Below are 11,763 nucleotides of genomic sequence, written 5' to 3' on the forward strand. Positions count from 1 at the left end.
TGTTCTGTATATGTCTGCTACATCTAGTTGGTTTATTGTGTTAAGTCTTCTATTTCCTTACTTATCTTCTCTCCGTTTGTTCTATCCATTATTGTAAGTAGGATATTAAAGTTTCCAACTATTATTGTTGAACTATTTCTCCCTTCAATTCTGTCAGTTTTTGCTTTGTATATTTTGATGGTCTGTCATTAGGTACATAAATGTTTATTACACTTCTTCCTGTATTGAATATTTTATTAATATATAATGTCCTTCTTTGTCTTTTGTAACTTTTTTTTTTGGTTTAAAGTCTATTTTGTCCAATATTAGTATAGCTACTCCTATTCTCTTTTGGTAACTATTTTCATGAAATATCTTTTTCCATCCTTTCACTTTCAACCAGTTTATGTCTTTGCTTGTCAAGTGAGTCTCTTGTATAGAGCATATAGTTGGTTCATGTGTTTTTACCCATTCTGCCAATCTCTGTCTTTTGACTGGAGAGTTCAATCTATTTAAAGTAATTTAAAGTAATTGATTATTACTTTATTGATAAGGAGTGGCTTACCTCCGTATCGTGCTGTTTTCTGTATGCCTCATAGCTTTTTTGTCCCTCATTTCTTACAGTACTGTCTTCTTTTGTGTTTAGTCAATTTTTTGTAGTGAAATGTTTAAATTCCTTTCTCATCTTCTTTTATGTATATTCTATAGCTATTTTCTTTGTGGTTACCATGGGCAATACATTTAACTTACATCCTAAGTTATAACACTCTAATTTGAATTTATACCAGGTTAATTCTGATAACATACAAAAACTCTGCTTCTTCACAGCTCCATCCCTACTCTCTTTCAGTTGTTGATGTAACAAAATTACATCTTTATATGGTGTGTGCCCCAAAACATAAGCTAATACTTATTTTAAATGCATTAATCTCAAATTATGTAGAAAATAAGAAATGTAGAATGTACATGTAGAAATGTAGAAAATGTAGAAAATAAGATTTGGAATTACAAATCAAAATTACAGTAATACTAGCTTTTACACTAATAATTTTTTCTTTAAATGTGTTAGTCTCAAATCAAAACAAAGTACAGTTACAAACCATTATTATAATTAATTTTTAAATGTTTGTGTATTTATTTTTTATTTTTTATTTTTTTTTGCGGTACGCGGGGCTCTCACCGTTGTGGCCTCTCCCGTTGCGGAGCACAGGCTCCGGACGCGCAGGCTCAGCGGCCATGGCTCATGGGCCCAGCCTCTCCGCGCCATGTGGGATCTTCCCAGACCGGGGCACGAACCCATATCCCCTGCATCAGCAGGCGGACTCTCAACCACTCCGCCACCAGGGAAGCCCAATTTTTGTGTATTTAAATCAATCAATATTTTCCTTTATTGCTTCAGATTTTGACTCATCCTTGACAAGTCTTTTTTCTAACACCTCCACAAAAATCAATTCCAGACCTAAACATAAAAGGTAAAATAACAAAGAATTTAAAAAATAAAAGAAGAATATCTTCATGACTTTGGATAGGCAAACGTTTCTTTAAAAGGACACAAAAGCAGATGATTGGGCTTCCCTGGTGGCGCAGTGGTTGAGAGTCTGCCTGCCGATGCAGGCGACACGGGTTTGTGCCCCGGTCCGGGAAGATCCCACATGCCGCAGAGCGGCTAGGCCCGTGAGCCATGGCCGCTGAGCCTGTGCGTCTGGAGCCTGTACTCCGCAACGGGAGAGGCCACAACAGTGAGAGGCCCGCGTACTGCCAAAAAAAAAAAAAAAAAAAAAAAAAGCAGATGATTAAGCTTTATTAAAATTAGTAATTTTGTTCACCAAAAGAAAACTTTAAAAGAATGAAAAGTCAGGCCGCAGAGTGGAAGAAGATATTTGCTTCTATATATATTTAACAAAAGACTTGATTCCAAAATATCTTTCTCTATCTATACATAAATATTCTTACAAATTAATAAGAAAAAGATAGTAACCCAATGGAAAAATAAGGAAACCACTGGAACAGGAGCTTCACACAAAAGGGGATATCCAAATGGCTGATAAGCTTAAGAAGAGATGCTCAACTTGAACAGTCTAAAGGGAAATAAATGTAAATTAAAACACATTTTGCTAAAGGTCAAATAGCTAGGGGATTTGAACCTAGGCAGTCTGTTAACCTCTCTTGCTCTATTTACTTACTTACATGTAAATTGAGGATATTAATGTCTATATCCTCAGGAGCTTACAGTTTGAGGAGAAATAAGTGAAACAACAGAATATAGATAACTATGTACTGAAATACAGTGAATTATGTATGGAAAATCCAGACCTAGAGACACAGTGACCATATTTTTTACCTAAAACTCAGCACAAACATACCTAACAAAATGTTCATACACCTTCCATCTTACAAGCTTTTTCTTGTTCTTTGTCAACTTCCCCTGATTCCAGGGTGCATGCTGTTATTGTAAATAGCCTCTCTCCTCCCCATAATAGCTAGCATGTAGCTAAAAACTCAATCTCATTCAACTCTTGTAAGAATCCCATTAGGTATTATTTTCTCACTTAAGAGACCATTCCCATTTTATAAGAAATTGAGGCTTAGAGTGAATAGGCCACTTATCTGAAGTCACAGAAAAGTTCAGTGACAAAGTTGGGATTTGAAGCCAGGTTTGTCCAACTCCAAAATCCACATTTTCCATCATCTTGCTCCACTGTTCCCTGACTGCATAAGCTGCTGTCTTTGTGGGCCCGAAAAAGGGGTGTGTGTATCCAGGCTCACAAGGCCTGCTTCTGGTGCCTTGGCACTGCAGCCTGGGTGGGTCCTGGGTGGGGTGGGGGTGGGGGGTAACACAGTCCCTCCTTCTTGGAGGAAAAGCTCCTCAAAAAGAAACACGTTGAGAAATGGAATGGTGTGTGTAAGATTTGGGAGTTATGGGGGGGGGGGGCGGCGCGGGGAGCATCTAGAACTTTCCAAATCCCAGTGGATCTGACCTCACGTAAGAGAGAGTCCTTCCCACCCATGCCCCATCCCTAGGGCTCTCATTCCTGTATCCTCATCTCTGACCCTGCGTACTCTGGTCAGAACACAGTAAGCCTAGACCTGGGATCAGATTGGACTCTTGCGCATCATTTTGCCCACAATCTCACATTCCAGGCTGCCTGGGGGGTTGCTCAGAAGGCAGGGCCGGTAGTTGCTGAAGTGGGAAGTGGGGGAGGGCAGGAACCCAGCAAGTTTCCTCCAGCCCTTACTTTGCAGAGCAGACAGGGCATGTTGGTATTCCAAACAGCTGACACCTATGGACAATGCCACTGAACTGCACCTCGACCTGGTAGAGTGGTTTCAATGTTAGGCATTGATTTGGGGAGGCAGAATGCTATGGGCGCCTGGAAGGCAGGAATCCCTCAGAACTCTGCAATCACAGCATAGTGCTCACCGGCCAATGCTAAATGATTTACATGCATTAACTCATGTAATCACACAGCAACTCCATATGGTACCTACCATCGTTATCCATTTTACAGGTGAAGAAGTTCAAACAGCAACTTGTAGCTTGCCCAAGGACATGGGTAAATACTGATTATCCAACTGTAAAACGGATACAAATGCCTGCCTTACACCTACATAATTCAGGTTTTGTAGGACATCAACTCTCATGCATTTGCAATGAATTAGTATTTCTTAATCTGGAACCATTAATGTTTTTACCCTTGTACTTTTTTGTATACAGGAAAGATTTTTCCAGTGGGCCCTAAGTAATGTGGGTGCAGAAAGTTCCTGGAAAGACCCAAAAGAAATTGGTAACTACAGCAGTGTCTCCAGTCAGGGAAAGGTGGGAAATTTACATTTCACAGTGGTTAAACAAGATATTTAAATTATTATTATTTTTTTAATTTAAGGGCTTGCGCAGTCACAGGTGAGTGTGGCCAGGGCTTCTGCTTCACAGACAGTGAGAGGATGAGCCAAAGCTTGAAGGCAAAGCTTAACATCCATCTACACTGGCAGGGTGGCTCGCCCGGGATCACCAGCAAGTCACAGCGAGCTCAGGGTCCTTTACCCGACAGCAGGGGCTGGGGTTGGGGGTGGGATTTTTTTAACGCGTAAGGAGGGAGGGCGCTGGGGCACACGGAACTTTGGAACTTCGCGGGGTTGGCTGCGCCCGGGAGGCGGCGCCTGGGCTGCGGGAAGAAAAGGCCTGGCCAGTCCGGTTCCGCCCTGTCCAATTTAAGAGCCCTCGCCGGCAGCTGCGGCCGTTCCTGGACAGCAAGGCTCGCTCCCTTATTTAAAGCAGGTGTCCTCACTCGCTTCTCGCGCTGCCCACACAGCCCAGAGGCCCCCCGGCTCCCCTTTCTGCGCCCGTCCGGGCAAGGGCCGCGCCATGCCCAGCCCGGGGCAGCGAAGCTGCCGGCCGCCCGCTACCTCGGGCGCCCGGGAACAGCGCCCGCGCTCCAGCTGCTCTCCCGCGCCCGCGTCTCCCGCGCCCGCGTCCCCGGCGCTGCCGCGCCGCTCGGCAGGCCCAGGCCCACCCCGTGCAACCGGACGCCTCGAGTCCTCCTTCTCCGTCGAGGCCATCCTGGCCAGACCCGACCGCCGTGCGCCCGCCATCTCCCCTCTGTCTGTCTCCGCCGGCGCCGCCGTGAGCCTCTGGACCGCGCCCTCCCGGCCTCCCGCTCCGGTTCTGCCCGGCGCGTGCCCGGCGACGTGGCTGCCCGCCTACCTGAGCGTGGGGCTCGACCAGCCGTGCCCCCAGCTCCCGGTGCTGCGGCTGCGCGCCGCCCACTTCTGCGGCCTCCAGGGCCTCGGCGTCACAGGTACGAGGTGGCGGACGGCCGCGACGGTGGGCACAGGGGTAGAGGAGAAGTCCCCGAGTTTGAGAGCCACACACGGTTAGAGTGGGTGGAAACGCTATGACCCTTGAGCCTGCTGTTGATACCGGGCGGAGAGAGGGATCCAGACCGGGTGGGAGGCTGCCCGGCCCGCCGCTGAGGTGGGAAAAGGTGTGTGTGGTGAGGCGGGTGCGGAGCGGGAGGTGAGGGCGGGCCAGAGGGGCTCGGAAGACAACTAGGGCCAGCGCAGGGCTGCCGGTGGCCCAGCCCCGCGTCCCTGGACCAGGGATTGATAGAGGCCCTTGCTCCCTCCCACACCCGCTTCGGATAACGCTTGGTGGCGCAGGCTCTTCCCCAAAGCGGCTCTCGTCGCGAACCCAGGGCCCGGTCTTAGACGGGAGAAGCGGATGCTGCCGCTGGTACCCTCCAGCGAGGAGCTGTTGGGAGTTAGCCGACGCGGTTACGGCTCTGCGCCTGCTTGCTTATAGCTCTTAGAGTGGTACCTTGGGGCTCTGGGCCCTGGAGCGCAGTCACTTAAATCCCAGCGAGACTTTAACCATTGAGGTAACTTTCTCCTCTAGCATTAACATCCATCTACACGAGTTTCTGCCATCTTTGGCTATCTGGTTCATGCATCCGCGTGGTTCCCATGAAGGAAAACAGAAGCAAAGTTAGTGCAAGCCTTATTGACCCATACCAAGATCCTTGTAAGACAATTTTACCTGGTTCCTACTTCCTGGGTTTTCCCCATCCTGCATCTCCTCAACTCCCTTCAGCTGGCATTTCTCCTAACCATGTGGGAGAGAAACACTGGTCTCCCAACCCCATCCAAATTCGTGCCACTGAATGAGAGCCACAGCCTTCACTCCAAGCCACCTTTTTCTAACATCCCCACACACCTGAGGTTTGAATTGCAGTTTACTACTTTGTATATGGTTGTCTCATTTTCAAGTTAGTTTTTGCATGGGTATTACATCCACACAGTTCAAACTTCAAAATGTTAACTGAGATATAGTATGAAGAAGAGTTTCCTCTACCACTCCTGTGCCCCAGCCACCTGGTTCTCCCCACCCCGCAGGCAGCTAGACACCAGTTTCTTTATTCTTCCAGTGGTTTTTTATACCTGCACACACGTATATATGTGTGAAAATAGATACATATATACATACACACACACACACACATTCTTCCAACCCCCATACTAGACACACTGCTCTGCACTTTACTCTTTTCACTTGACCCTGTATCAGAGATTTTTCCTTCTAAGTCCATGCAGAGCTTCTTTGCCACAGAATGGTCCATCGTAAGGATGTACCATATTTTAAATCTGGCCCCATTGATTATTTTTCATAGTTTGCTATTAATGCTTATGTTTTTGGTAAGCCAGGTGAGCCCAGTGGTTTGGGTCTTGGGCAGCCAGGCCTCACTCCCTTCACTGGGGCAGTTTCGTTTGCCAGCCCTGGAGCCTCCCCAAGGCTAGTGGGAGCTGAGCAAGTCTTAGCACTGCACTTGCCAGGCCTCTGTCTGGAACACTTCCCTCCAAGCTAGCCCAAGGGCTTACTTCCTCACTCCTTTGGAGTTATGACTCAGGTACTGTCCCCTGGCAGACCAATCTCCATCTCTGCTGGCCCACAGCTCTATGAGCTGAAAAGCACCCTTGTGTGCATTAGAAAAGGTTACCCCCTAACTTCAAGCTGGCACAACACCTTGTCAGGCAGGAAGAATTGGCCTGTGGAGAGTGGGCAGAATTTCAGACTCCACTTACCCTCTCAGCTGGGTACCTGTGTGCAGGGCACAAGCTATACATAGCGGCCCTGTTGAAGTGTCAACTTAGTGAGGTGCCTACCTTTCTAAAGATACAAACTATCTCCCCTCCCGCACACTTAACCCTGTCCTTCCTTGCTTTATTCTTCTTACTAGCACTGATCCCTTTCTGATATACTCAATATTTTACTTATTTGCCTTTTTTTTTTTACTGTTAGGGATTTTCTGTTTTGTCCTGGAACCATGCCTGAAACATAGTAGACATTCAAAAAGGTGAATGAACAAAAAGGATGAACCCTCACTCTTTGTTCAGAAGCAGGTCTCTTCTCTGCTCATCCCATAGGTTTTCCTGAAGTAGCTGAGGAAAGGAAAGGAGAGATGGAGGTTTGGCAGCTCCTCTTAGGGCCACTCACTTGAAGAATAATGGAGGCCAAAGCGGTCTCACAACACTGTCCCTTCTTTCTCATTTGTTTTACTTCTGCTCAGTCTCTTCCCACCCTGCCTTTTTTTTTTTTTTTTTTTTTGCGGTACGTGGGCCTCTCACTGCTGTGGCCTCTCCTGTTGCGGAGCACAGGCTCTGGACGTGCAGGCTCAGCAGCCATGACTCACGGGCCCAGCCGCTCCGCGGCATGTGGGATCTTCCCGGACCGGGGCACGAAACCGGGTCCCCTGCATCGGCAGGCAGACTCTCAACCACTGCGCCACCAGGGAAGCCCCCCACCCTGCCTTCTTGCTGTGTTACCTGGCCAAGGGTAAGACAGAGCTTGTTCTCTCTCCTCTAAGATGAGAAGCTAGGGGGTTACTGGTTAACCTCTCCTCCTGCTAATTGCTCTTCAGGCTTGGAGCTGGCTCATTGCCTAGGCCTCTGGGGTCCCCGCGACTGGGCCAAAGCTCAGGACCTTCAGGACACTGAGAGATCTCAAAAGAGGGTCCGAACCATGTTTAACTTGGAGCAGTTGGAAGAGTTGGAGAAAGTGTTTGCAAAACAGCACAACCTAGTGGGGAAGAAGAGAGCCCAGCTGGCAGCCCAGCTCAACCTTACAGAGAACCAGGTGAGAGCAGGGACTCCTGTGGGGCCCAGGCTGCACCTAGGGACAGATAGTACTCTCTCAAAGGCCCTGAGTGGGGGCTGGGAGGAATTTATAGGCCTTCATCCTCTGTGCCACGCCGATGGGGGAGACAGGCCCTAACCACTGGCACACTCCCTTCCCTATATGATGAGAAAAATAGTCCCATTTGAAATCACATTATGGAAACAACACATGGTGTTAATCTAGAACTTTATAACATAATGTTTCCATGCTAAATAAGGAGCTGACAGTGAAATTAAGTAGGTATTCAAGGGACTAAATATTAAAAATAATAAACATTCCCTTGACCCCATATTCCCCTCTGGCTACTGCATCATCTCTCTGCTCTTTTCAGAGGCAAACCTATCAAGAACTGGCTATGTTCTCTCTCTGTCCTCACCTCCCATCTACTCCTTAACTCATTGCAATGTGAATTCTCTCCCTACCATTTCATTGGACCTTCTCATCAAGGTCTCTAATGTCCTCCATGTTGCCAAAGTCAACAGATGCTTTCCTTTCCTCATCTTACCCCACCACTCAGTACAGTCAACCACTCCTTCTCTTATGAAATACACTCTTCTCTTGGCTTCCAGACACCACACTCTCTTGGTTTTTCTCCTGGCTTTTTGGTCCTTTCTTCTTGGTTGCCTTTGTAGGCAACTCTTCTCTTTGTGACCTCAAATTTTCCTCCCTAGCTGATTTAATCTATCCCCATGGGTTTTAAATACTATCTGTAAGCCAACGACTCCCTAATTTTTATCTTCAGCCCACCTCTCTTTCCTGACTTGTACACCTGACTGCCTTCTTGAGGCCTCCACTTGGATGTCTTCTGGGTAGCCATTTTAAACTTAAGTCAGAACCTCAATTCTTTTTTTGTTTTTTTTGCGGTACGCGGGCCTCTCGCTGCTGTGGCCTCTCCCGTTGCGGAGCACAGGCTCCGGACGCGCAGGCTCAGCGGCCATGGCTCACGGGCCCAGCTGCTCCGCGGCATGTGGAATCTTCCCAGACCTGGGCACGGACCCGTGTCCCCTGCATCGGCAGGCGGACTCCCAACCACTGCACCACCAGGGAAGCCCAGAACCTCAATTCTTAATTTTCCCCCCCCATATCTCTTCCTTTTCCCACACATGGCACCACTGTCTACCCAGTTGCTCAAAATACTTAGTCATCCTAGATTCCTCTTTCTCTCCCACTTCCAATCCATCAGCCAGCCTTTTCACTTATACCTCCAAAATACAACTGGGATCATTTCATTTCTCTCCATTGCCCCCAGTTCCAAATGGGACTGCTTTTCTCATCACACAGGGAAGGGAGCGTGCAGCCCCAGCTCTCACTGGTTCCCTGCAATAGTCTCCCCAGCTGTCTCCCCAAATCTGTTTATATCCATTCTTCACACAACTGCCAGATGTGCAATTTACTTGACATGTAAATAGGACTGTGTTGCATCCCACTTAAAAGCTCGAGGTTGACACTTCTAACCCATGGCCTTCACAGTTTCCCTTCCTTTGCTTTCCCCTCTCAGATGTGTCTGCCATGCTGTCCTCCTTTTTGGTCCTCAGACACTCCAAGCTTGGTTCCCCTGCCCTGGTTTGCTTTTTTCTCTGTCCCCATCGGGCTGGCCTCTCATCTGAGCCTCAGCTTAAGTGCTCGTTCTTCAGGGAGGCTCAAACCCCTGTTCATACCCCCATTTGTGTTTATACATTTGTTTCCATGTTTGTTATTAGTCTCCCTCCACTGGACTATGAGCTCCATGAGGGCAGAGACCTGCCTCTACTGCTCACTATCATCACCGTCACCTAGGGTGATGCCTAGTTCATATCAGGAGCTCAATAAATATTTGTTGAGTGAATGAGTGGTGACTGGAATTAGAGGGAAGGGTGTGCTTCCCTTAGAATGAAGAGTAAATTTTGACCAGAGAGGAGTGGGCATTGTGGGAATGGGGGAAGCAGTGGGAACTGCTGGTCACATTCTGATCTCTTCTCACTGCCTCAATTACAGGTGAGGGTCTGGTTCCAAAACCGCAGGGTTAAGTATCAGAAGCAGCAAAGGCTGAGGCTGCCAGCTGCATCTGCCACGGCTGCCTCCCCGGACGAGCCCTCCAGCAGCTCCAGCACCACCATCCAGAGAGAAGACGCAGAGTCAGGAGTGGACAGCTGAGGACTGGGACAGAGGCTCAACCCAAGCTGTCTGGGCTAGTTCTTCCTGGGGGCACCAACTGGACCTCTCTGTTCCAATTCTTAATGAAGAGCTTGTCAGGTCAAAGGGCATCAGGGGAATCTGAACTGTCAAGCAGGGGCCCCCATTTTCTATATCTACCCCTGGGAGCTGTAGTAATGCAAATGGTCATGGGTACAGACTTTGGCCTTCATCTATGTCCTTGGCTAAGTTACTGAACTTCTGAAGTTTTTTTCCCCACCTGTATAATGGGTATGTTGATAACGTAGACCTCCCAGGGCTGAGATGATGTCTGTAAAACACTTACAGTGTGCCAGGCTCAGTACTAAGTGTGCAGTAACTATCAAGCCTAATAGGTCCCCTTCACCTGTGGGAGTAATACCTCACCCCTGGCTTCTCCAGGGATTAATCTTTGCCTGGCCTGGCTGTAGACAAGAGAGGGCCTCCTTGAATCAGTATCTGGGCCTAGAAGACTCTTCCCCATTGGAGATGGTGGAGTTGAGAGCAAAGAAGGAAGGGCAGACCATTTAGCCCATTTCCTCTCACAGAATTTCCCAAAGTTTTCTTATTTTGTCTGAACTGTTAACACTCTCAGAAGGAGCTCAGGCCCAGCTGCCTCCTTGGAGCAGACATGCTACCCTGAACACCATCTTTTTCCGTCTAGCTACTTAACTTGACCCCCTATCCATCTTCATACAGAGAGATTTAACTCTGCCTTTGCCAAAACTGGCATTTTGTCATAAACTCTGCTGTATTATTATTCCCCTGCTTCACAACCAGTTCTCATGGCTCCCATTCCTTCCCAGGAATCTACTCAGTTTCTTTCCAAGAAGCGTAGCTGATAGCCTACTCTTGTGAAGCCTGCCACCAATATTTCCAGAGCTAATTTCTCTAGCACTCCACATTCCCTGGCGGGCTTCCGTTGAGGGTATTCATTTAGAATACAGAATGACTTCTGGGTGTTGAGATGACTGGTGGAAGGAGGACTGCCCTGCCACCTGGTGATGAGAGAGGGCATGGTCCACACTGCTCTCCAGAGTTTTCTGAGGGAGGGAGGAAAGGCAGGGAGCAGGGGTGGCCTTGGAAAACCACCTGCCGCTAAGGCAGTTGACCATCGTCTCCAGGACCAAGCTGCAGCTGGAGGGAGGCCAGGGTCCAGCTTCAAGAACCCTCCTGTTCCTGTCTTCCGGGAAATCCTTCCTAATGCTGGACCCAGTCAGCTCTATTAAAGGAACACAGCTACATCTGCCTCTTCCAGGAACCATCGGCTCACTTTTTTTTTTTTTTTTTTTTAAATCACCAGCAGTGACCTATTCAGCAGTTACTGGGCTCTATCAAATCCCTAAATGTCACCATGAGACCGCAGCAGATGCAGACACAGGTCCCTTTTCAAGTAGCACAGAATCAATTGGAGGACGAGGGAACAACCTGAGACATGGTGGTCAGGCCTGGCTGTGGGGACAAATGTTCAGGTCAGTCCTGAACAAGAGAATAGGTCCCTCTCCTGTTGTCAGGACAATGTGCATCTGCAGACTCACTTCTGCATACAATTTCACGGGTCCTTAGACCCTCCAGCACCCCCAGGCTACAAGGTCCCTACGCCCTGAAGAGTCTGAGGAGGACACATGTCCAGCTTGATCTTTCGTAGGACAGTCTGCCCCGCTGCCAGACTGCCTACAGAAATAGGAAATCGCCGGACTTTGTAGGATGGATAGGTGGGGTAAGCTAGTTCTTCCCTTCAGGTTGAGGGCCTGAGAGGATAGCAGTAAGTCAGCCCGTTGCTGTCCCACCCCATGATTGGGTCCAGAGAGCGCTTTACTCAAGACGGACCACTGGGTGGCAGAGACAACAGACACAAACGTGAACTCGGATACAGGTACACAGATCAAAACTACACGCACACACAAGCTCTGGTACTGGCCACGAAGATAGAGACAGAGACAAAGCTGCGCAAAGGCAGGCCC

General features: G+C 48.3%; 1 protein-coding gene across 1 annotated transcript; it reads left to right on the top strand.

Annotated features, from left to right (window-relative positions):
* The first annotated feature begins 4,342 nt into the window (after nucleotides 1-4,342).
* NOTO (notochord homeobox) lies at nucleotides 4,343-9,781 on the top strand. The gene is made up of 3 exons (XM_060116951.1): nucleotides 4,343-4,775; nucleotides 7,392-7,606; nucleotides 9,623-9,781. Exons 1-3 carry the CDS (start codon nucleotides 4,343-4,345, stop codon nucleotides 9,779-9,781), a joined length of 807 nt encoding a protein of 268 aa, XP_059972934.1.
* Nucleotides 9,782-11,763: the final 1,982 nt, after the last annotated feature.

This window comes from Mesoplodon densirostris, chromosome 14 (assembly GCF_025265405.1).
Source record: "Mesoplodon densirostris isolate mMesDen1 chromosome 14, mMesDen1 primary haplotype, whole genome shotgun sequence".
NCBI lineage: Eukaryota > Metazoa > Chordata > Mammalia > Artiodactyla > Ziphiidae > Mesoplodon > Mesoplodon densirostris.